The following is a 26,260-nucleotide window of genomic DNA, read 5'->3' as shown; positions in this document are numbered from 1 at the left end:
GGCAAACCACTGCCAAGTTTTGAGATGCATGGTGTTATTGAAAGTCTTCAGGATGGACATCTTTTTGGCACTTATTCCCTTATGTGGACTCTTCATTGGCTAGTATTTGGTTTCTGACTTGCATTTACTGATAGGAAATGGTAGACATGGTTTAGGATGGGATCAATTACACACTTGTTACGTCTGTGTCTTCTGGCTTCCTCCAGCTGGGATGTTTGCTGTTGAGCACACTAGACTGGTTTAAAGGAAAAGTTTACTACCTTGGTGCAATGACTATATGAAGAGACTCAGAGTATATAGAAAGTGATCAAATTCTAGTTGTCTTGTGCCCTGGCTCAGACTTTATGTGACTCCAGTCTTAGCAACCATATGATGTCCAATTACATAAGCTATGTTAAGAGACCAATAGAACAACCTCACTGAGTCCAGCTACCAACAGAAAAGACAAACAAATGACTTTTGTTACAGTCCTTCAGTTTTAAGGCATAGAAGAATAGCATACATGACAAGGTTATTAACCCAGGAGACTCCAGATGACATCCTTTCTGCATATCAAAATAGCTTACATCCCTCAGAGTATGCTATATGCAGATATGAGTGATTTTTATGGAAGGAAACAAACCCAAGGCATTCCATGCCCTCACTACCTGGGGTAGCATCTAGCTTTCTTATGCACTGTCGTAAAAGTCATCATAAAGAGGAATCTTTTCTGTCTTGGTCCTCACCAGTGCTTGTGGTCTCCTCTCATCTTTCTCAAGCTCGCCAGAGTCAGAGCTGGAACTGTCCCAGAAAAGCTGTCCCTGGGCTTCTTGTTCACGAAGCCATGTCTCCAATTTGCCAATTTTCCTGACACAATAGTCATTCTCTGTGTGATAGTCCAAGAATTCTTCATCCTGTGGATTTCCTGCCAAAGAGCAAAAGTTTGTATTTTTTTAAAAAAATGTCTCCTTAAGAATGATTATTTAAAATGATATTATTATTATAGAATAACTTACTTGAGGTTAATACTGGGAGAAAAATTAAATATTAACCTTTCCTGTAAACTATAAAACTGTTGTTGTCATTGGAATTAAGATCTTTTTTTTCCTATCTGATAAAACTTTTATGCAAATGTTTTAATCCCCCTGCCCCGAACCTGGTAAAACTGCAGTTTACACAAAGGTCCAGCTGTGTTCTTGGACTTATGTGGTCCATTCTTTCTCGTTTCCCTTCATTTCCTTTCTACAAGTCTTTCAAAACTAGCCAGTTTCAAAAGACTGTGAGGTTGGACTCCAGCCAAGGCAGAAAAGACACAGTCACCACCTGTGTCAATAAAAACCATGCGCACTGCCTGTCCCAACGTGCCTGCTGGCCCAGTTTGGATTCTGGCATGATCTTTTTACAAAAAAGATTCCTTTTTGAGTTTTGCTTTTTTCTTTTTTTTTTTTTTTTTTTTTTTTTTTAAACATTGAGATCATTGTTTTTAACACACACACACACACATACACACACACACACACACACAGACTGTTAGCTCTGTAAATATTAATCTTTAGCTATTTTTAAAATTTTTCTTTAATGATTTAAAAGTAACAAGACAAGTGAGTCAAACCTAGATCTCCAACTTATCCGCAACATTATCTAAAAGTTAGGGGACAGGGAATAGCTCAGTTGGTAGAGTGCTGGATTAGCATGCACAACACGGACTGCACATAAGAAATGGGATGCTGGAAAATGCCTGTGTTTCTAAAACTCAGGAAGCAGAGGCATGAGGTCCAGGAGTTCAGGGTCATCCATTGAACCATGTTGAGTTAAAGTCTAACATACATGCGATCTGTCTCAAACCAAACCAAACCAAACCAAACCAAACCAAACCAAACCAAACCAAACCAAACCCAAATAAAACCAGAAAAACAAAACCACGTTTCTATATTTTTGTCATTAAGAGAACCAAAAAATGAATGAACTGGTGAGTTCATTCATAATCAGAGTTGTTTTGGACATGGGAAGTGATGGCGACCTCAACCAGGGAACTACTTCAACCAAGAGAGCTTAAGCTTGCCAGTTACCCCTATCCTGAACATGAGCTATGATCTACAAGAGACATCACTGAGAATGGAAATTTTCTAGAATGTATGTAACTGGAAGTAGAGCTTTGAAATGGGAAGAAAATGTCTATTAGTTGTGGGTTCTAATGTATTATCAACGATAGCTTAAGTCCCACAACATTTTTGGTGCCAAAATCACACCAGTCTCAAGATGTATGTGATGCAGATGCACACACTCAGTTTCATCCTTGTCACTAGTGATGAACTGTAGAAATGGTTCCCCAAAGTGTAGTCTTGCCACTATAGTATAGTCTTGACTTCTCACTAATAAGGTACCATGCACACAGTCCTGGGTACACAGTGGTGAATCTTGGGGACATATGGGCTAATCGTAACAACATTCTTATGAGATGTTTGATAGTGTATGTTTAATGTTTGATGCGTATACACTTAAAAACAATAAAAATAAAAACAAAAATTATGAATGACCTTTAGAAATCTAAGTGGATTTTGGGTGTGCAGAGTAGAAGCCAGTGCATAAAACTACAGGATTAATCTTCTCCCCTGCCCCCAGGGGAAGGCAATGTATTCTGGAGTGTACTGAAGGAATCAGGAGTATTTTAGATGGTATAGGAAACAGAAAGCATGAGAAATGCTTGATCATCATATATTTTATAATATGTGTTTTAGAAAAATCTATCACTGCTATACACACACATCACAGTAGTTCAAAGACAAAGTTACATATATATTTAAAGACTAGAGAGTTAGTAGTTAAATAGTATATATAGGGGGATGGGGAAGATTAGAATTGTGAAGATGACATTAAAATGATAGATTCAGGGTGACCTTTTTCTAAAAGGTAAGTTGTTTCAGTATAAGACATTGTGATGGTCAATGTTGGCTGTTATCTTGATAGGCTCCATAAGTATTGAAGAGACCAGCCCCACCTCTGAGCATGGCCAGGAGGGATTGTCTGGACTAAGTTAACTGAGATGGGAAGACCCATCCTGAGTGTGGTACTATCCTATAGGCTGGGGCCAAATAAAAGAAAGTGAGCTGAGTACTTGCATTTATTGTCTTCTGCTTCCCGACTGTGGATGAGGTGTAGGCAGCTGTCTCCTGATCCTGATGCCATACTTTCCCTGTTGGATTTCATTCACTGAAACTGGGGGCGAGAATAAATCCTTCCTTAAGTTGGTCTTACCAGGTACCTTGTTGCTTCAATGAGATGAGTAATGGATGCAGACATCAATTCCATCTTCCCTTGTATTTTACCCATACTCCTATATGTTTGTCTGAAACTTAAACAGTTTCTGTGTGTGCAATGGGGATGAAGAAGAACATGTGTGCACAGGTTCATGTGGAAACCAGAGGTTCAGGATAAGTGTCCCTTCAATGGCTCTTCACTTTAATCGTTGAGACAGGGACACTCACTGAACCCAGAGCTTACTGACTTAGCTAGCTTAGTTGGCCCGCAAGCCTCAAGGGTCCCCTGTCTCTGCCTCTGTAACACTGGGATCACAAATGCATACTGCCACGACCTGGTGTTTTACATGGGTACTAAAGATCCAAACTCAGGTCTTCAAGCTCGTGGGACACTTTCCCAGTGGAGCCATTCCCCTAGCTCTTATGTGTCCTTTTATACATGTGAGATTAACTTTACATGAACCCTACATGGCTGATACTACTTATCCCCATTTTACACATGGAAAGATAGGGTTACCAAAGCAAAGCAATAAATGTACTTAGATATTCTTTTAAAAAATAAAACAATGCAGAAAAACCTATGATCGAAAGGCTGCTGTATGTAAGACTACTCTAGGAAGAGAAAGATGTGCCTACCCCCAGAGAGGGTGCACCGTGGGAACTTGGTGAAGGACTTTGATTCCAGTATCTGTGCGTTTCCTCCAGCTGTATCCATGTCATGCCTCTGGAAAGCACATGGCCACATGAACATTGTAAAATTCACAGAACCGCACATCAAAAACAGTGAAGCTCACTTTATGCTGTACATAACTACATATTTTATATTAATATGTGTGATTTATCACGTGAGTAAACTAAAAAAAAAAATTAAAGGTGGTTTTGCTTTAAAGAAGCAGCAGAAAACAAAGCTCAGCTAAAATTCCCATCTTATCTTCTGGAGGGAAACAAGAAACAGTGGATATACCGTTAAATTAGTGAAGGCTGGAACAGAGGATCCTGCATTGCCAGACCCCAACTACCAGAATGCCCAGGACTGCATATGAGCCTGGCTTCTTTCCACACACAGGAGAAAGCAAAGTGAACCACTTTTAGACGACAGAGAAAGCAGTCAGAGAGGTTCTGTGTGATCAGTAGGAGGGAGCCTTTGCTGAGCCAGTGGCAAGAGCAGTCAAGTGTGCAGCCTCTGGGGTGAAGCAACCTGAGATAGTGAGCATCTCTCACTATCTGTCTGTGACCTTGTGCACAGACCTGTCCTTTCTGGATCTGGTCTCATCTGTGAAATATAGGTGGTAATAATCCTGACCTCTAGTGGTTCATAGAGGAAGAACTCAATACTGTGATTAAAATCACTTTCTAAATGCTAGCTCTGTCCACTATTATCTCAGTACCTTGCAAGTTTCTGTCTATAGGGCTGTGTATCATGAATGGAAGCAACAAGAGAATGGGAAACCTTATTGAATCAGAGTCTCCTCATCTTCAAAGTGAAGATGGTGATACTTCACATCTTGTGTCAATTAATTTTCATTGTCAGCTTGACCGGATTGGGAATCATCAACTCTGGGTGGATCTTTAAGAGTGCTTCCAGACGTTTAACAGAGGAGGGAAGACATACCCTAAATATGGATGGCACCATCCCATAAGCTTGGGTTCCAGACTGGGTAGAAAAGACAGAGGAGAAAGCAAGCTGGAGGGCCAGTGTCCATCTCTTCCCGATTCCTGGCTGCAGATACAATGTGACCAGCCTCTCCTGCCATCACGTCTTCCCAGCCATAATGGACTGTATCCTGGAACTGAGAACCAGCAAGCTCTTCCTTCCACAAAACTCTTGTCAGCAGTTTCGTCACAGCAACCAGAAAAGTAAGCAATAGATTTCCCTGTCCAGCAGCTTCAGGAGCAGGCAACGACATTGCTTCACGAGATTCTAATTAAATGTGATCTAATTTAAATGAGAATAATTAGAATTTTTGTTTTTAAAAAGTATTTATTTATTTATCCATTTGTCTATTTGTCTATTTGTCTATCTATCTATCTATCTATCTATCTATCTATCTATCTATCTATCTATCTATCTACCTACCTACCTACCTACCTACCTACCTACCTACCTACCTATCTATCTATCTATCTATCTATCTATCTATCTATCTATCTATCTATCTATCTATCTATCTGAGTGTTCTGTTTGCATGTATGGCTACATGACAGAAGAGGGCACCAGATCTCATTAAGGATGGTTGTGAGCCACCATGTGGTTTCTGGGAATCAAACTCCAGATATTTGTAAGAGCAGCCAATGCTCTTAACTGCTGAGCCATCTCTCCAGCCTCTAGAATTTTTAACCTCATGCTAGTAAGTTACTGTTTCTAGAAGCATTTTGTCAGGCATATTCACATTATATCCAGTCATTGCAAAGAAAAAAAATCCCATAGACTCTAAGGGATGATTGCACTTTCTGAGATCAAGTCCACCTGAGGTCAGCTGATCTCTACAGTCACTTGGAAAACTAGAATGTAGGGTTCTCCTGCCACCTCTATCTAGAGATGTTAGTCCAGGATGAGGATGGGAGCTAGGAAAGTTCCCACTCTCCAGGGGGTTCTGCTTCTGACTCAGTTTCTATTCGTTGAGACAAATGTCCAAAAGCAGATTCCAGCTAGGGTTCCTCTTTCTGCTCCCACCCTAGAAAGGTCCTGGATAGGAGCATATGAAGGGCAGCATCTGTGAGCTTCTTCAGCTTCTGTCTAGAACTCGAAAATTCGGCCTTCTCTTCAAAGATGGGTAAGGGCTCACAGCTCTAGGCCTGCCTACTTCCCAAGGCCATCCTCGACAAAGCTCTGGATGCTTACTACCCGAGGAGGTTGTGGTAGCAGGGAGGTCATGTAAATGTGACCTTGAATTCTGGCTGTGTCACATCATGGGTGAGTGTTAACTCTTACCTTCTAGTTGTGTGAGGATTAGAGGAGAGAATGTGTGTCGAGACCAGATCACAAGACCAGCTGGTTGCTCTGCTTTTGAGATAGGTTCTCTCTGTGGAGTCCAGTTTGGAATCTGAACTCACTATGCAGTCCAAGAGACTCATGGTGGCCAAGGACTGAGACTGCAGGTTTAGTTTAGAGAGAGAATAGTCAACAAACCACAGCTGGACCAGAGCGAAGCCTCTTTAAAAAGCCTCAGGAAAGCAATGGAAAACCCTTGTCTGTGATCCCTCCTGGGTCCCTCCAAGCCTGGCACATTTTCCTTGGCCTTTGCCGATAGAAGTGTATTTAGGCTTGTTCTCTGGAGATGGCTCACAGTGCTTGACTTTAGCTGAGTGCCTTTTTCTTAGTTTTAGCAATATTTGTTTTCAGTTGCAAAAGTTGTTTATTCTACAACAGAGCCCATCTCTGAAACTGGGATATAGGTAAAGTGATTTTCAATTATCCTGTCTTTCATTTAATTTACTGATTAATTAATTAATTAATTTACTGATTAAGAATCTTACTCTTTGGAGTGGGGACAGCATCCCCTTCAGCAGGTGAGTTTTGCATCTTAGATGCTCATTTGGTATTTCTGTAGTTCCATCATGGTCAGCCCTACTGATATGGGGCTTTGCCCCAGCATGGCAACCTCTGTTTGTGATCAATACAGGACACAGGTGGTTTTCTTCTGGGGAAACACATACTGGGAAAGCTTAATGGACACTCTGACTGGTAGGCAGCCTGGCAGACAGGTTATGGATGAGAATGACTGTTGGAGAGCCCAGAACAATCCAAGGCTAGAGCGTGGAGCTGGCCGTGAGAACCATAGGAGAACCAGTCAGAAGGTAGGCAGTGTTAAGGAGATGAAGTTTTATCTTCAGGTTCCTAGAGATATGACTGCATTTTTTTTTTTTTTTTTTTTTTTTTTTTTTGTTTTTCGAAACAGGGTTTCTCTGTGTAGCCCTGGCTGTCCTGGAACTCACTCTGTAGACCAGGCTGTCCTGGAACTCAGAAATCCGCCTGCCTCTGCCTCCCAAGTGCTGGGATTAAAGGCATGCGCCACCACCGCCCAGCTCATGACTGCATTTTTTAAAGTTTTATTTATGTATATTAGTACACTGTCGCTATCTTCAGGCACACTAGAAGAGGGCATCAGATCCCATTACAGATGGTTGTGAGCCACCATGTGGTTGCTGGGAATTGAACTCAGGACCTCTGGAAGAGCAGTCAGTACTCTTTACTGCTCAGTCATCTCTCCAGCCCCTGTCTGCTTTTTTTTAAAAAAATACTTATTTTTATTTATGAGTACGTATTTGTGATTGTATGGAATGTGTGGGTAGGTTCTGGAGGATTCTGAAAGAGGGAATCAGAATCCCCAGAACTGGAGTTACAGGCAGTTTTGAGCCACCATACATGAAGTCTAGGAACCAAACTTGGGTCCTCTGTAAGAAAGGCACACACTCTGGGCCATTCAGCTAACTCTCCAGCCCTGGTGATTGCTTTCTAAGAAGGGGAGTGGTGTGGTCAGATCTGCTTTTTATGAGGTTACTCTGCATTGACAGTGCATCTAGAACTTCAGAATATGGGGCTGGGAATGTAGCTCTGGCCTAAGTGACACGGGTCGTGAGGGCTTCCCCAGTAAAGATGGTGGCTGCCGCATGAGCCAGGTGGAGAAGGCAGTGGTGCGAGATTGACTGTTGTCATTCTTGGGGACCCAAGAAGGCTGAACTGCTTGGGCAAGAGTGCTTTGAGGGGTAAGGGTCTGATGAATACATGTCTTGTGAGTGCAGACAACTTCACGGATCTGTAAGAGGCCCCCAGTCTTTGACAGTAAGATGATTCTATGAGCCTGTCTAGGGATCTCAGGAGTGCCTGGAAAGCACTTAGCACCTACGAGAAGAAAGGAGCCTCTATGGAGAGCGTAAGCTTTTATCTTTTCCTCCCAGAGATGCAAAATAGAATGCAGCATGCCACTCACTCTGAGATGTCACACAGCCCCTCAGCGACAGCTATTTGCTATCCCCTTACTCTTCTTCCCCTCCTCATCATGGATGTTTATTTGATGAAGTTTAAAACATGCTTGCATCTCAGTGTGCAAAATATGGAGGTGGAGGTTGGGGGACGACCTTGAGTTCAGGTTTGACACTGTTTCAAACAAAACTAGGGAGCCAGTGATGCAGCTAGGCTGGCTGACAATTTGCCTGCCATGGATAAAGCCCTAGGTTCAATACCCAGCATGGCATAAACAAGCCAGGGAAAGTGGTGCAATACAGTGCTTGGGAGGTGGAGGCAGAAAGATCAGAAGTTCAAGGTTATCTTTGTCTACATATCGAGCCTAGCCTGCGCTACATGGAAATCTGTCTTAAAACAACTAAACTCCCCAAACTAAACCAAACCAAACCAAACCAAACCAAACCAAACCAAACCAAACCAAACCAAACCAAACCAAAATGCCTAGTGAAAGGTTTTACTAAAGAAATGGCTCACCTGGGTCTCTGTCTGTTTTTTCATCAGGCAGTATGGTGAGAATGTCATAGCCTTTGCTCCGTGGCTTGCTCTGGGTGATTTTGTTGCCGTTATGGTCCTTCATCTTTTGCATATCCAGCATTGCTTTACTTAGAAGACTCTTCCTCAACTCCATTTGGGCCTGAAATGATCAGCTAGCAGTGGTTAATGTTTCCCCCAGTCTTTCCCAGACCAGGTTAGCATCTCAGCAACATCAAAAGAAGACAGTTCACAGACTTGGGCACCCTTGAACACAGTGGAGTGGTTTTCTTCCCATCACATGGTGTGGGAACTTTATTCTCAGGCTTGTTAGGAGACACATGAGCATGCTCACTGTCTCAGAGAGGCATGGCCAATGGAATGAGGAAGCCTGTTGGCCTCTGTAGGTGAGGTGTTTGGAATTACAGAAGACAGAATCACAGGATGCTTCCTTAGAGAGGGAGGGTTTAGGGCAGGACAGTTGCAGAGCTTTACTGGAGAAAGTGTTCCAGTGTGTCTTCCTAAATTTATAAGTTGGAAACATATTCACACCCCAATCCTTATGCTAATTTGTAGGTGGACCTTTAAGAGATGGCTCACCTTCAGGATAGAGTAAAGCTATTGCCACAGGAGGAGGCTACTTCTCCCTGGAAAAATATAGAGGCTGCTTAGCTGCCTTGGCTTGCTCCTAATACCTCACTCTCAAGAACATTGTCACCTTCTGCGTCCCCTGCTTGTGCTGTGTTGTGTCCCCTCTTATCAACTGCAAGTATCTCAGTCTTAGGCTTTTCCACCTCCAGCACGACAAGCAGTATCTTCCTTGTCTTTGTTAATTGACACATTTTGGTATTATCTTACAGCAGCAGAAAAGGAAACAGGGGTTCATTCCCTAGCTCAGGCTGTCCTAAAACTTTCTATGTAACCCAGGTTGGCCTAGACCTTGAGGCAATCCTCCTGCACAGCCTCGGAAGCATGTGGTACAAACATGCCGAGCACCAAGTGTTTCTCTATAGAAAATTCTGTGGCATGGATTACAGGAAGAGGCCTGTGTATCAGAAAAAAGCCTGACTTCTTTTCCCTAAGTAAACCAAGAAACAAGTATTATGAGCCTACCCTACTTTCTGGTTTTTAAAAAAGACACAAGCTAGGCTTTGTGGTGCAGATCTTTAATCCCAACAATGAGGAGGCAGAAGGCCATCTTGGCCTACAGAGTGAGTTCCAGGCCAGCCAGGATTATGTAATGAGACCTATGTCAGAAGCAAAACAAAGACAAAGAGAAAGGGACACTCAAGGGACCAGTGAGATGGCTCAGTAACTAAGAGAGCTTGCTGCCAAGTTTGAAAATCTGAGTTAGATACCTAGTACCCACAGGATGGAAGAAAATAAAATCTACTATAAAAAGTTGGTCTCTGGTCCCTAGATATGCACTGTAGCACATGTGTGTGCCTTTTGCCCCCACAAAATAAGGAAATAAATGTTAAAAAAAAATCATTAAAAGGCATCAAGGCTGGGAGCAAAGGCCATCCTCCCATGTCTTCCACCTCGAGCAGTGGCAGCTTCTGCTCCAGTAGTGAGTATAGACTGGCCTTGGTGGGCAGTGATGATGCCCTCCTCCATATTTGGTAAATGCGACCTTCTCATTACCTCTTGTCTTTTATGGTTCAGCTCTAACATTTTCATCTTATGTAAATACTGTCTCTTCCCAGAAGTGTTCATAGGAAGTTGAATTTTCTTCTCATTTTCCTGCTGTGAAAGATGACATGTTTATTAGTTTGGAGTCATTGTTGCTGGTCTCTGCAATCCACAGCCTTCAATCCCACTTGGAGCAGGAGATCTTAATCCATTGTAATCCATAGTGATCGCCTGTCATGATAAAGCTATACTGGTGTGTGTCCCTGACAAGTCCTTCATAGCTGTCTGTGAATGAAGTGGCAGTCTGCTGTGTATCTAATAGTGTTTTAAAGGTTCTTGCAGAGTGTCGAAAGCCTGGAATGCAAGGTTTTGACAATTTCATTTTGATAATCGCACCTCGACAGTGTACCATTTCCCTCACCAACAGATGCTTTTAATATCTCTCTAGAAAAGTGTCTGGGTTTGATGAGACTTTCCTTTCTCTTCCTATGTCATCCAGCATTGATTAGCTGGCTGTGGCACGAGAGAGGAGCACCCCCAAGTGGTTCAGTGGAACTTACTTCTCTACAGGATGTTTTCATATTCAAATATGACCACAGGGAGCATGGCAGTTAAGGGAACTTTGAAATGACTACTGACTGATAAGTCTGCTGCTCTCCCCTTAGTTTGTCATGAAATTCAGTGGCATAGATAGCTATTGAGGGCAAGCATCGGTGAATGCATTTTCATTTGTCACCTGCTGTTACTCAGAGGTGAAGGACAGAGCTGGCAACAACCCTTGGTGCTGCCCTGTGGACAATATGTTGGATGATACAGAAACTTAGAGGACGGCTGCCGCCACTGCCAGTACCTTAAGCATGAACTTGAGGGCCTGCAACACCCGGGTGTCTCTTACCATGCTGCAGCAGTGTCTGGCTGGCTCCAGAATGAGTCAGGACACAGTTTGAAAATGACCCCTACAAACAGCTTTCAGTTTAGAAGGGCAAAGCTAACCAAAGGCCTTCCCTGGGATTATGTTTTGATGATGGTTGGTGGCTCAGAAGTCAGGAACAACTACTGAATAAGCTCTCCCCTGGAGCCTGAGAGGGAATTTTAAACCCAGGAGGAGTGAAAGGAAGAGCTATGCTGACTTTCCCCCAGCACAGATGAAACTTATAGAACCATCAGTTTCCATGTAAGATTCCCTTTTTCATCTACATGGCTCTGTTTTCTCCATAAAGCAGACAGAGCCCAGCCTCACCCGAGAGTGGAGAGCACTTGCCAGTTGGAAGCAGGCATAGGCAAGCACTGACACTTCAAACATTCTACCCGCCAAGGACTGAACAGTCTGCTTTGGCTTTGAACTCCTGTGTGAAGGGGAAACTTGAAAAGAGTGACTTCCCCAGTCTCACCCACTTACCCCAGTCTATAGCTGCCCCAGCTCACCTTTGCACTGGGCTTTGTTCTGGCTTCTTGCTGGCACAGAAGCCTTTCAGAGGTAATTGCTTGTGGCAGGTCAATGGGTTCAAGCTTCTAGAAGTCCAATATTTAGAGTATTCAGCATCCCTCATGCCACGAGAGGATGAAACACAAAAGCAGATACATTAAACTACCTGAGCACTGTGTGAAAGTGGCACTTACTCCTGGGAAGGTCATACCCACAGTGTCACTGCTGTCATCTGTGAGAAGGGCTTTTTGACCTAGAGGGTTCTTTATTGTTCTATCTCATTGTTTTCAGTGAGTTATTAATCAAAATCTTGGTCAGGGAGTTGAGTACTTTCCCCTTTGTATTGAGGAACTGTGTTCAAAGTTACCAAATAGCTGGGGTTTTAGACTAGTGGAGATGAAAGAGTCTGGAGATACACCTGCTCTTCCCTTAACCACCCAGTACTGTCCCACTCCTTAGGAAAGTCTCTGGGGGAAGCTACTTCAGTAATCATGAGTGATAAGGCACACTTAGAAAAAAGTACTAAGTGCTAACAAATGGTAGGGTCATTTTTTTTTTTTTTCTAGCAAGGAGTAGGTTTTATGGAAGACATTTACTGGAGCCTAAAAAGGTTCACTGAAACTGAGCAGAAGTATATCCATGGGTCTAAGTTACCCTGCACCTCTGTGTCTATGTGTGTGTGTGTGTGTGTGTGTGTGTGTGTGCAGTCACGTGCGCATGCATATACAGGCACATCTCTCAATGTGTGTACTTGTAGAGACCAAGGGTTGATGTCAGGTGTTGTTCTATAGTTTTCAACCTTATATTTTAATTATGAGACAGGACTTCTCTCACTGAGCTTGTAACTGATTCCAAGAGATGGCAAGCCTGGGCACCCCTGGGATCCTTCTGTTTTTATACAAAGCCCCTCCAATCCCAATCTGCTGCCTTTACAGATGTGCCCTGTCACACCTGAATTCTTTCAGACTTGGCTTTTTAGGTTTTTTTTGGGTGTTGGGTATCCAAAGTCTGGTCCTCATCCTTGCACAGTAAGCACTTTACTCATTAAGCCATCGCTCTAGCCCACTGCCCAGCCTTCCTTCACCTCAGAAGAATTTGGGCTCTACAAAGTTGAGCATGGAAGACAAAGCTTGTCTCCTCATGTTGACATGCAGAGGGTGTCTGCAGAGTTTATTCACTCAGGGAGACAGAGCTGAGCTCTTCACATCTAGGAAGTCTCTGAGGTGAGAACTGTCTATCTGCTCTACTCTCACCAAAGAAGCATCCTCAGCCACCTCAGCCATAATCACTGGTGACTGTGAAACACAATTCTCATGAGATCGGATCCTTTAACTTAACCCAGCAAAGAAGCCATGAGAGGTGACCAAGAGAAGCCTTTTGTTCCCCTCACTCTTAGCATTTCAGGGCATGGAGTTGCTAGTTTAGGATGTAGCAGCTGATTGTGTCAGAATGCTGGAGGGAGAGACTAAGGGGGAGGGAACCTTCCAGACACCTATGGGAGGAAGAATCTATAACAGCCAGGGGTTTGGCTAAAGGAAGAAAAGAAAGGTTTGTGTTTCCTCTGCATGGGTGAGTCTTAAGAATGTGTGTATTCGCTTCCGGTCTGGGCCCGAGCATTGAGCAGATCCCAGGTGGCAGCTCTGCACCCAATCTCACAGAACCCAGAGGAAGCTGGGCTCCCAGGAGCTCTAACCTGGGCAGTATCTTAGGTAAGGAGACAGCAACACCTGACTCAAACAGGGAGTAACTGAGACCCACTGGGATCTGGCCCAGAGCACTGGTTCCTTCCTTCCCGTCTCCTGTTTGCACCTAAGCACTGAGCAGATCTTGGGCCCCAGCTCTAAACCCAATAGTAACACCCACCCCACACAGTTCTGATACAACCAAGATAATAGGAAAGACAGGCTCCAGTCAGAGACAGGGCAGGTAGCACTAAGGAAATCCAGATAGTGAAAGGCAAGCGCAAGAATATAAGCATCAGCAACCCAGGATACTTGGCATCATTAGAACCTAGTTCTCCCACACTAGAAAGTCCTGAATTTCCCATATCACTAGGAAAGCAAGATTCAGACTTAAAATCACTTCTAATGATGATGATAGAGGACTTTAAGACTGACATAAAACTCTCAAAAAATTTGAGAACACAGGTATACAGGTCAGGTAGCAGCCCTTAAAGAGGAAACACAAAAATCCCTTAAAGAATTCCAAGAGAACACAATCAAACAGGTGAAGGAATTGAACAAAACCATCCAGGACGTAAAAATGGAAGTAGAAACAATAAAGAGATCACAAAGGGAGACTACCCTGGAGATAGAAAACCTAGGGAAAAAAAATCAGGAGTCATAGACACAAGCATCAAAATAGAATTCAAGAGATAGAAGAGAGAATCTCAGGTGCAGAAGATACCATAAAAAATATTGACACAACTGTCAAAGAAAATGCAAAATGCAAAAAGTTCTTAACACAAAACATCCAGGAAATCCAGGACACAATGAGAAGACCAAGCCTAAGGATAATAGGTATAGATGAGAGTGAAGAGTCCAACTTAAAGGACCAGTAAATATCTTCAACAAAATTATAGAAGAAAACTTCCCTAACCTAAAGAACAAGATTCCCATAAATATACAAGAAACCTATAGAATGCCAAATAGACTAGACCAGAAAAGAAATACCTCCCGTCACATAATAATCAAAACACCAAATGCACAAAACAAAGAAAGAATATTAAATGCAGTAAGGGAAAAAGGCCAAGTAACATATAAAGGCAGACCTATCAGAATTACACCAGACTTCTCACCAGAGACTATAAAAGCAAGAAGATGCTGGACAGATGTCATACAGACCCTACGAGAACACAAATGCCAGCTCAGGCTACTATACCCAGCAAAACTCTCAATTACCCTAGATGGAGAAAACAAGATATTCTACGGCAAAACCAAATTTACACAATATCTTTCCACAAACCCAGCACTACAAAGGATAATAGCAGGAAAGCTCCAATACAAAGAGGGAAATTATACCCTAGAAAGAGCAAGAAAGTAATCCTCTTCCAAAAAATCCAAAAGAAGATAGCCACACAAAGATAATTCTACCTCTAATAACAAAAATAACAGGAAGCAACAATCACTGTTCCTTAACATCTCCTAACATCAATAGACTCAATTCCCCAGGTAAAAAACATAGGCCAACGGACTGTATACATAAACAGGACCCAGCATTTTGGTGCATACAGGAAACCTACCTCAGTGACAAAGACAGACACTAGAGTAAAAGGCTGGAAAATAATTTTTCAAGAAAATGGCCCTAAGAAACAAGCTGGAGTAGCCATTCTAAAACCTCCAGCCTGAGAACACAAAGGGAGGGACTCATGGCACCACCTGTATAGGTAGTTGAGGGTGGCCTTGTCAGGCATCAGTGGAAGTGGATGGCTTTGGTGCCTGAAAGTTTGGATTCCCCAGTGTTGGGGAATTAGAGAGCAGGGAGGTGGGAATGGAAGGATGGCGGGAGCACACCCTCATAGAAATAGGAGAAGGGGGGATGGGATAAAGGGTTTGGGGGCGATATGGGAGAGGAGATAACATTGAAAGGTAAATAAATAAAATATCCAATTAAAAAAAAAAGATAATGGGCCTGGCAATTGTAGTTGAGCAGTTGAGACTTTTTGTCAACAATTTATTATGGGGATTTCATATAATCATCAAGGACAAGGTATTGTGGAAGAGGCTCATGGACCTTTAAAAAGATTGGTGAGACATACTGTTGCTGAAACAAGGAATGATGCCAACCTGTGAGCTTGCTGAATGCCCTGACAAGGGTGACTGGGGAGCTGTATTGGACATATGTTTTTGACCCACCTTTGCTTGACTATACCCCAGATGGGACAAGCTGCCTTGCCTCAAGTTTTTAGACTTTGTGAGATAGAGAATCGAAAAGAGAAATTATGTCTCTTGTATTCTTCTTAAAGGTGCCCAGCTATTAGGATTCAATCACATACTTGTCTAGAAATCAATCCAATATGGGAAATAACAGTCTACTTTTGGAAGACTGGATCTGGACTTTGTCAGAGACATATGTGGAAGCTAGCTGTAGCTCACTATGTTAGGATAGCAAGAGATAATGAGGAGACAGGATCTGGATTTCAAACAAGGGTTAGTGCATGTTTTAAGACTCTTTTAATTGTCAAGCTAAATTGGTTTTGTCTCTTCTACAGCATTTATTGTAAGTTGCATTGACTGTATAATTTCCAATTATGTTAGTGTGTTAAAACCTGGCATGTCTGTTGTGGGGGTCTATCAACCAGCTTTCATCTCATTGCCCTGAATATTACAAAACCTTGATTCTATGAAAAAAATCTTGAAAGTTCTGGAAGAAGTGAGTTAGGCTTTAATCAGAAACAAGAGGGGAGCCGGCTGGATTATTGCTGGTATAACAGCTTTAATTCCATTAATAGCTAGGACCACTGCTTCTGCAGTAGCATTGATATAAAGAGTTAAGACAGCTATTTTTGTTAACCATCTAGCAAAAAATGTTACTAATGTATTGAGTATACAAAAGGATTTATATAGGTATCTGGAACAACGAATGATGCTCTATAACCCATTCAAATTATCTGAAGGAAGTTCAGGGTTCAAGAGTTAGGAGCCATCTCAAGTGTCATGACAAATATCATTGGAGTAGTGTCACTTTTGAAATTCACAATGATTGTTATTATAATTAGAAAAAAGTTTAAAGACACCTGTAGGATATTTGTCATAATCCTAACACCTCTCTGGGTGTGTTAACTTTGCATAGTGAGAGTATGAATTTAAAGACTGCTGCTCTGTTGACCTCTGATGCTGCAGATAATGCCGATAAAATTATCCATGGCCTGAGCTCAGTATTTCCATTTTGGACAAACCCTAGGAATGGCATATATAGCCTGATTAGGCTAGCCCATCCTGTCCTGGGAATACTTTTATTCCTTCCCATTGTTTTAAAGCTTATCTTTAACATCAACAAAATGTTGGCAGCCAAAGAACATGGCTTAAACCTGAAAATGGACCCCTAGACAGAGTTATTAAATTAACAGGCTGGCAAGCCAAGGATGGGTGAGATTCTGCACAGATCCTTACCAACCTAAGACAGAAGTGTATTGCCTTTGATAATACATATTCCATGACAGGTAAGGAAGGCATTCTTGTCAGTATGACCTAAGACAGGCTCAGTCTTGTTAACAGAGATGGAGAGCCTTTGGGGGTGCTTGGCAAGAAGCTGACATGGGCCAAGGACAAGGAAGTAGGCTTCAATCAGGAATCTGACACTAGAGTAGAACCAAGAAGTAATTTCAGGTAGGAGTCTAAATCATAGGCTACAACAAAGAAGTAATCTCAGGCAGGATTCCAAATATTAGGCCAGAACAAAGAAGTAATTTCAGACAGGAATCTAAATTTTAGGCTACAACAAGGAAGTAGGCTTCAGACATGAAAATGACTTTGGGCTAGGATAGGGAAGTAGGCTCAGATACTTTGGTCATCCTGATAAGCCTTTAGAAACAGTGATCGTGGGAGTGTTCACATAATTGGGTTTAATGCCTTGCTTTTTCTTTGACTATTTGTGTTTATTGTATTGCTTGTTCCTTGACTATTTGCATCTATTGTATTGCTAGATCCTCAACCTAGAACTGACTTTAATATGTGCATATAATCAAAATGGTATAAAATTATAAAAGAAGAGGGGGTACAGGATAGAGGGTTCTAGGGAGGGAAAATGGGGAAAGAGGATGACATCTGTATTGTAAATAAATAAAATATCTAATAAAAGAAACAAACAAAAAAAACCAAAAAAACACCAAAAACAAAGAAAACTAAGATAAATATGTTTTTAAAATTTTACAATAAATAAAATATTGATAGCAATTAAGAAAGAAGAATGTGTGTATTCATGAGGCTGAATGGCTGTGTAGCCATCATTCTAACCTGTGTCCTTGAGGAAATGTACCGCCATATGGTATCCCCTGGTGGACCTCTTGTATAAAGTATAAGGGTCCCACATTTTAGAAAGGCTAACAATTTGTCCAGGTTTGCCCAGCTGGAAAGTGACATCACTAAGATTCAAGCTCAGATGTGTACCCAGTCTCAAGCTATGTTCTTCACCTCATTGTTTGCCTCTTGGAAGCTTGATCCTCAGAATGCCTTTGAATTTCAAAACAAAATCCAGAAGGAACTGAGGCAGTTCACTGGGGCTGGAGATTCCCCAGGCTTGGGGTATGTCTTGGGAGTAGAGTGTTTTCAAAACTCTCTCAGAGATGCTGAGGATTTCTTTAAAGGTTAGGGTGTGGAGTGATCCCATATTGCCACTAATGTAACAGAAGGAACTGCATCCGAGTAGACAGTAGATGATCAGTGTGTATAGTGTGAACAGTGAGTCTGAAGGAACCAAGATATTTGGGTCATTTAAAAAATGACTCAATCTTTGGTCCAGGCTTCTGGTTTGATAGTGTGATTGTCTGAGCCACAACAGGCCCCTGTCCTCAGCTTTCTGCTTAGGCTCACATTTCTGATGAAGTTTAAATGGTAGATATTGTAGATAACTCTCTAGTCATCTACTTTCTGAAAAAGGAACCCGAACATTCTCTTTGCCAAGCCACTAGATGGCAGCAAGTGGCAGTGCAAACAGGTTTCCACCTGCATCAACCTCTAGGAAGCAATGTCTAGGAAGCAATGCAGAGAAAACGGTTGGGAAAACTGGCTTCACGTAAATAAGCCAGCCCAGTGACATTGCTTCAGAATACTGGTTTCACACACACGTCCCTTTCCCTTCAGAAGGAGGAGGTTGCTTCTCTTCATCCCTTGTAGAAAAAAACCACCGGAAGGAGTTGTTTAGGGAAATGGTAGGGTGGTACTTGTGTGTCATTTTTTTAATATTAGGAAATATCATATTTGCCTGAAGGTTTCTGAATTACTTGGTTCTCCATCACATGATCAATATTATCAGCTGGAGCATGTGTTAGGGCTTTGGGACCAGAGGGTAACGCAACCAAACACTACCTACAACCTCTGTTCTTGGTGGTAATCTATGACCTAGGAGAGGCTATTTTTGTTTATTAGAAAGACAAGAAAGGTGGGCCAGAGCAACTTCAAGAAAATTTAACATTTGTCTAGTGCATGTCTTTTAAGACTATGGGAAGTGGAGAAGGTGGCACTATGACAGCTTTATGTGGATGATCATGGAGACAACTTAAGGCCCAAGAAGAATTTCTGATGAAGTCTTTGCAATGCAGTTCTTTGCTCAGAGGAACAATCCATGAAAACCAAAAGAAAAAAAAAGTTTACATGACATGATTTAGCTTCAGTACAAGATAAATATTTCCCTAGATCAGAAAACAGGACAGAAATGCAAATATTTGTGGGAAGCCAATCCATAAGACACTGTGAGTTATTTATATTCAATAAGGAGATTGGAAAATGCTCCATAGAAGATTCAGGCTCACAATTTGAAGTCAAGGCTGAGTTCTTGGTCGTGCTGCTTATTATGGCATGTTGTTTCAGCATGTAAGGGGTATGGGTTCATTGCCCAGTACTGGAAGGTGAAATAGATGTATTTGGGGATGGGTAGATGGCTCAGCAGATAAAATGCTCACCATGAAAATGTGAGACCTACTACTTGGGAGTTGGAAATGGGATGCCCGGGATAAAGGGCAAAACTCTGCATTGGTGAACTCCAGGTTCAGGAAGAGACTCTGTGTCAGTAAATAAAGTGGAGGGTGATTAAAAAAGATATATGACATCAACCTCTAGGCAACACACACATATCCACATATACAGTGCACACACACACACACACACACACACACACACACACACCGTAAACACATACTTCAACCTGAAAGCTGGAAGATTCATTTTAAAAGACTTAGCAAAAGGTTAAGTATGACGAAGATAAGACTCCATAGCAATAAATTCAAAAGCTTTGGTAAATGGATAATTTCCAAGAAACACTCAGAAAGAATAAGTTACTCAAACGAACCCAGACCTATAAATTAAGCTAGTAGGAAAAATTATCACTTTTCTTACAAGTCTAAGAGTCTAAAAATGGTTTTTACTAAATGTTGGGGACTAGAGCCTATGTTATAATAAATGTTTTGGAAAAGAAGGATGTGAAATCTCATATTTATAAGACTAATTCAACGTTGATGGCAAAGCTGATATGAAACTGTGTTAGAAAAGTGTAGGTTTATCTCCATTATTAAAGAAGATGCACAGTCTTAGGAATTTCAGCTCAGCAATGAATGTATGCACTTATCTCATGACCAAGTCAGGTTTATACCATTATATACTTTATACTGTATTAACTAGAGGAAAGCAAACCCATGGAAATGTTTATTTTTGTGTGGGTGGGCATATTTCTGTGTGTGGGTGTATGTGATTATTTTAATAGACAGAGACAAAAACTGATAAAATTTAACACTCAGCAGTAAGCCTAAAGGAAACGCCTGAACTTGAATGGCGTGGTGCCAGGCAGCTTTCCTTGGTCCCTCCAGATCCAACTGACCACTTGCCAGCAGTTTTCTGCCTGTACCCATGCAGCAGCTTCCTTGCCTCTGGCTTCCTATTGGATGTAATCACTGAGGATGACAATGAGCTTAGGTATTTGGGCTTCTGACTTGCCACAAGGTAGCATTTGGTGACCATGTCTCTCAGTGGAAGATCACTCTTACCCTCAATGCAGCTTCCTCTATCTGACTTTATCCTTTCAGGCTCTAGAAATGTCTTCCCTTGCCTTGGCCTAGAGCTGGTTACCTGTCTGCCACCTCTAACGCTTTCTGCGCTATCTTTGACTATTTCTCTTAGCCAGACTTCTGTGCAAGGAGGGTTACAAAGGAAAATTCCCTGAATTACTATAATCTCAGTGTACCATCAGTTTTCTTTGGGGACTTTGGTGCCAGTGTGTATCAAAATTCCACCGCATATATTATATATGTTCAGTATCTCTTACTTGAGTTTCTTGGGACCAGTAGTGTTTCAAATTTGGGATTTTATTTTTGCTTTTCAATGATTTGCATGTATATAATGAGACATCTTGGGAATGGGACCCAAGGCTAAACACAGTTTGTTTCATGTGTTTGCTAGGCACAGTAGCTGAAGGTAATTTTACACAGTATTTTCAGTGTTTTTGTTTTTTGGCTGCAAACTATCACTAGAGATCAGGTTTAGAACTTTTCTCCTGTGGTAATGTCAGTGTTTAGATAAAACTGGATTTTACAACACTTTGGACTTCACATGTTAGAATTAGGGACTCTCAAGTATAGTATCAATATCTTAGTGTGTGTGGAATGGGGGTGGGGTGGGAAGACATGAGAGAGAAGGTCTGAGGAGTCAGGACTGCTGGGATGGGGGTTGCAATGGTTAATAGCTTGTTCAGGATGAGCCTTATAAGGATGCTGGAATTAAAAAAAAAAAACTCTGGAAATTAAAGAATTATCCAGCTAGACTACCTGAGTCAATATTCAGGGGTTGGGGTGAGGCTCATGATCGGAGTAGATGGGCAGGCCAGAGGGGGCGCTGCTGATCGATTCTTCTCCATGAGGGTTGGGGGGGGGCATTATTGATGAATAACTCCCAAGCAGAGAGGCTTAGGTCTCCCCTCCAGGAAGAGGTGATCCTTAGGAGTAGAGATGTTCAGGAAGTGGAGATTGCCAAATACCCAACTCAAATTACTTAGGATGCAATTAGGTTTGGTTTAATAATTAAAAATACTTTTAGAATTTTCTTTGGCCGAGATCAGGCTATTAATTAGCATGTCATGGGAACCCAGCATTTATTATTCTCTCAAAAACCCATTTGTGGTGGAAAATGTGCTGAGCCTCATTTGTGAAGATAATTATAGATGATATCTTTAGGAGTGTCTGCCAAGTTCCTAGTGATTTCCCTTTTATCTGGGAGCTGACTCCAGAGCCTACAGGGTGCCTCCTCTGCCCACGGCTCTAGAGCGCAAGCATGTCTTCTGCTCCCAGCTCATTGGATCAGAGCTGGAATCGTTAGTGAAGCTGAGCCAATAAGATCTTTCCTCTACAGGAATTAGGAATCCCAGCCATGGTCAGTCAACTCTGTCCACTTGATTAGATATGTAAGAGCCAAGTTCAGGGTGGCCCTGAGGCACAGAAAACACTGATCTTTGAGAGAAATGAAAGCAGGTTTATAGTACAGAACTCAGGCAGGCTATATAGAATTTGGCCTGTCAGAACTTTTCTAAGTCTAGTGTCTTCCAGCTCTTGGGTTCAACAAAACATCCCTATATTCTTATAACTAAGCACATTGATATCTTTGTACACTTGGCATATTTCCTTCCCCCCAAGAATGAACCTCCTTTCATTCATCCATCTATCCATCCATTCATTCACTCACTCACTATTAAACTTTGTGTGGCTCAGATTGTCAGTGGCTGAAGATGTAACACTGAATAAAGAAAGCATAGTCTTTGTGCTCAGATAATGTGTCTTGATTCTTTAATCTTAAGGTGGTTTGCTAGTTTGTGGGGTACAGTGTCAGACTTGGAAATATTCACGTCCTTTTTTTGAACTTGGGGGAATCAAAACCTAACCTTAGCTTATTTAGGATTGGTAAATATTAAAATTATTCTGTGGTCTAGAGAGTACCACATGAATATATTTCTCTGGTTGTAGTGATTTCTTCTGTTTGAGTTAGCCAGTGTCAGGGATTTGTAGGGACATATATTAAATACTCCCTTGAAAGAACGTATTTAGTTTAAGAATAAAGCCAGCTTTAGGTTTCTCTGCTAAGCTAGTGATACTCTCATATTTTAAAATTAGACATTGATTCATTACATTTACCATTTACTTTTCTTGAACTAAACTATCTTTGTGTTTTCTAAAATTTCAGGAAGAAATGCTCATTTGGAACTAAAGGTAATAATCATTTCAAGTAATATTTTTGAGCTTCCAAAGAAGTTAGGTACATAAGAACTAACAGACAACAGTCCTCAACACCGAGCTCCATTAACCCCTGGAACCAGTCCAGGTGTCTGGCTAAATGTAGCAGGCAGGGTTTGGCTGCTTCCTTTGCTCAGAGAGCCCCATGCCTTCTGTTACCTGACACTCATTTCCAAGGACTCACTCTGATCTTTTTCTCTTTTTAGGATGAGATGTCCTATTGGAATTTATTTCCCTAAAGGGAATCTATGACATTTTAAATCAAGGTGAATGCATTAAAAATTCTTGCTCTGATGTCCCTTATTCCCCCGTCCCCTCTCTTTTAGACAGCCATGATGTAGCCCTGGCTGGCCTTGAACTCACAGATATCTGCTTGCACCTGCCTTCCAAGGGCTAAGATTAAGGTGGTGCACCATGACATCTGGCCCCAGTGTTCCTAACTTCAACGACTGTTTATAACATCTAAGATGACTAAAGGATGGGATCAAGGGGAGATGGAGACCACTTTAGCTGAAGGTTAGAAGTATCTGAGGCCTGGCTAATACCTCGAGTATTTTTTGACAAGTTACTTCATTCTCTGAACCATATGTATAAATAAAAGATGGTATTTTTTTCTTATATTGGGCTAGAGGACTGCCTGAATGACATAGGTCAAGTTCCTATGTGGTGTTTGACTTGAATAGTAGTAGTAGTTGTCATTTTCAAATACTCAGTCAACCAAGTGCTAGATTCAGGCCCTTTAAATCTCTAGCCTATTTCCTTGTTAACATCCTTTTCTTGGGGAGAGGGGTTATGAACCTCAAAAGTGACATCACTGCTGAAGAAAATTCTAATACTATGGCTGTTACAACTGTCAATATTCTTTGTAACTGCATCTCATTAATAAGGTATTTAAGGCTTTATGATTATGGATGAAAAGGGGTGTGAAGTATTAAAGCAAAGACATTCCTAAAGAAGACTTTTAAATTTATCTTACTTGAATTCTTCGGGGTGGATGCCTTTTGATAATACTTGTTTCTTCATGTTTCAGTGGGATGTCAAGATACACGGCCCTGGATACTTGAAAGATTGGAGGGGGGCAATAATAAACCATTAAAATCAATTTATTGTCAAGTTAGGCATCCAGGCTGATCATCATTTAGTAGTCACTATATATAAAATTTGCATTTTTCAATTATACATGCCTAACTCACTGGTTGAATGCAGAGATGAGATGTACACAGCAGGGTCCCTACATGAATGCAAGTGAGAACATTTTAATTTGATTTATTTTTTCCATATACTTCCAGGCTGACAAAAATTGCAAAATTAACTATGTACTGATCACAGGTATTACTCAGACATAGAATTTAGCCTGGAAAATAGAAACTTACTGATTAGTCTTATGATATCTTCCTCTGAACTGGAAATGAAATACAGGATCTCACATGTGCTAGGCAAGTGCTCTATCTTCAGCTCACTTGTTCAATATCATGAAATCTTCTCCCAAATAAAGGGAAGGAGGGTCCATTTGTGTTATCGATGCAGAATGTGAAGAAGAGAAAAGATGAGACAAATATATGGAGTATGTACCAGATAACACAAGTAAATATGAATTTCTCATCCCAAGTTAGCATTATCTGTTTTAAGTATCTTTATGGTCACCAGGAAACATTTTACATGTTGTAATAAATACCCAAGAACAACTTGCAGACATTTCAGGCCCAGAGCTTCCCATCATTGTAGGAAAAAGTTTCTTAATTCTGTGATGACCATGAAGAACATGGGGTTAAGGAAGGGTGACTCACTCACTGTCCCTTATGTAGTAAATCGATTCTGTTTGGGTTGGTTTCAAAATTCACATTGGAGAGGTCTACTCCTAATGTGCTACTCTCAAAACTACAAAGCCTGATGCATTAAATCCCCCTGGAGACAAGTCTTAAATTTAGGACCCAACTGGAGCATGACTGCCACCATTTAGCTCATCTATGGCTTTGTAATCTCTGTGGTCTTCGAAACTGTCAACATTATTTGTGACTGAATAAGGAGGTGGGCATAAGCATTGAAATCACAACAGACTCAGGTGAGACCAAATGGCGATCCTGTCTTATATAGAAGGGTAAAAAGTAGCTTATCCAGAATTGATACAAGCATTCAAATGTAACAGAAGACATTCATCTGACAAACATTCAGTCCTCACTGAAAAATCTTCTCCTACATTTCAATAATCTAGACTTCCAGAGATGGAGACAGTCATTCATGTAAATATACTAAAGCCCTCCTGAGTCCCAGACATGCAACCTTCATGTTTAGTTTTGCCATACCTGCAGGAAGTTTTCCATACCAGGTTTCTCGAAGAGGTGGTAGCTGTCCTTCTAGAGTTCGATTTTGGTCTTGCAGTCTCGTGAATGAGTATGAACTCTTTTCTTCCGGGTTCTGATTCAATGCAAAGAACACAGGGACAGTTGAGGGTGTTTCTGCTTCTTGGCTTTGTAAAGGTGTGACTTTGATTACCCGAGGGTGAGCCTTGGAGTGGCTCAGGCCCATGTTCCTTGAAGATATTGAGAAGAAAACCATGATGGTGAGGGTGAGGGCCTCTACAGAGCTTGATTTAGTTACGAATTTTCAAGAATTTACCTCGGCTTACCGAAGCAGGTGTTTCCTTCATGACATCTTTCCTGTTCTGTACCCCGGACACTAACTTCTCTGGCCACTTCCTGGGAGGTTGGTTTCCATGGAGACTTTCCTTCAACTTCTACTTTGCCATTCCAGAACTAAAGAATGCAGTTAAACATTGACTTGGTTATTCTACTCTCTGAAAAACTCAGTTACATGGAGAGAAGTTTCTATTGATCATTAAACAATTATCCAACCCCAAGCCATTACCAGTCATGCAGAACAGGGTTTTAGAGAAGTCTTAGAAGCGCCCTTTCATAATAAACATGTTGAGACACACTAACAACTCAGAAGAGCTAAGTTGTTAGAAATGAGAGGACAGATGCTAGTGAGTTAGGGCTTTGTTAATCTATAATTTTAATTAGAGTATATGTAGAAGCAGGAGTGGATAATGCTTCATTTGATTTTTTTCTGTCAATGACTTGAGCTATCTTTGAAGGAAATGGGTACATTGCAGAGAATGAAAAGACAATAGGATGTTTTCCTCATCTCCCTGCTGGGAATGAAGGAACAAATTTCTTAAATAAGTGGTCTAAATAAAAACTCTTTTCAAATAAAGCCTATTTATTATACTTTTTTAAAAAAAGAAAATGAAGGGAAATATGCCAATGTCTTGGACAGTGGGTTTTGAGTGAAGGCATTATGAGTAATGTTTTATTTCAGACCTTAACTCAGAGTGGGACTCACATTCAAGTTTGAATTATTCATGACCACAAATTACAGGTGCTTTTGGCAAATCTCCATAGAGGAATTAAAAATATTTTCCATGTTGTGAAATCTATTTGCTAAAGGGCTAACATGGTGATTAGGAAGAGTCTTGATAGTTAATAGGAAGGAGTTAGCTTTAATTTTTTTTTTGCCTTATTATTATTTAACTTTGAGAGATTGCATCAGTGGGAAATATGAGTCTTATTTGAAAGAGCTAGTCAGTTGTAGAAATGATTAAG

General features: G+C 41.3%; 1 protein-coding gene across 6 annotated transcripts; it reads right to left on the bottom strand.

The window, feature by feature from the left end:
* Ccdc198 (coiled-coil domain containing 198) lies at positions 1–25,368 on the bottom strand. 6 transcript variants are annotated; one of them, XR_013109385.1, is made up of 9 exons: positions 25,275–25,367; positions 24,962–25,188; positions 23,635–23,717; positions 11,731–11,817; positions 10,318–10,416; positions 8,677–8,836; positions 4,849–5,172; positions 3,099–3,195; positions 1–904 (listed from the first exon to the last, which is right to left on the bottom strand). XR_013109385.1 is itself a non-coding variant. In XM_076931133.1 (8 exons), exons 2-7 carry the CDS (start codon positions 25,182–25,184, stop codon positions 3,101–3,103), a joined length of 750 nt encoding a protein of 249 aa, XP_076787248.1. In that variant the 5' UTR covers positions 25,185–25,188; positions 25,285–25,368; the 3' UTR covers positions 760–904; positions 3,099–3,100. The 6 variants fall into 6 exon arrangements, 5 of the variants coding, with proteins under 5 accessions (XP_076787245.1, XP_034354708.1, XP_076787244.1 ...); XM_076931133.1 differs by lacking the exon at positions 4,849–5,172 and having other exon boundaries at positions 760–904; positions 10,318–10,419; positions 25,285–25,368; XM_076931130.1 differs by lacking the exons at positions 3,099–3,195; positions 4,849–5,172 and having other exon boundaries at positions 2–904; positions 25,285–25,368.
* Positions 25,369–26,260: the final 892 nt, after the last annotated feature.

The sequence above is a fragment of the Arvicanthis niloticus genome, chromosome 3 (genome assembly GCF_011762505.2).
Source record: "Arvicanthis niloticus isolate mArvNil1 chromosome 3, mArvNil1.pat.X, whole genome shotgun sequence".
Lineage (NCBI taxonomy): Eukaryota > Metazoa > Chordata > Mammalia > Rodentia > Muridae > Arvicanthis > Arvicanthis niloticus.
This window is presented reverse-complemented; position numbering and strand designations above follow the sequence as displayed.

Excerpts from the sequence above, each read along its gene's own strand:
- Ccdc198 (XM_034498817.2), bottom strand. The coding sequence starts at position 25,184 with ATGGGCCTGAGCCACTCCAAGGCTCACCCTCGGGTAATCAAAGTCACA. Across the intron at positions 23,718-24,961 it reads GTATGGAAAACTTCCTGCAG|TATCCAGGGCCGTGTATCTT; the intron begins GTATGGCAAAAC and ends CAATCTTTCAAG. Across the intron at positions 905-8,676 it reads AAAAACAGACAGAGACCCAG|GAAATCCACAGGATGAAGAA; the intron begins GTGAGCCATTTC and ends GCTCTTTGGCAG.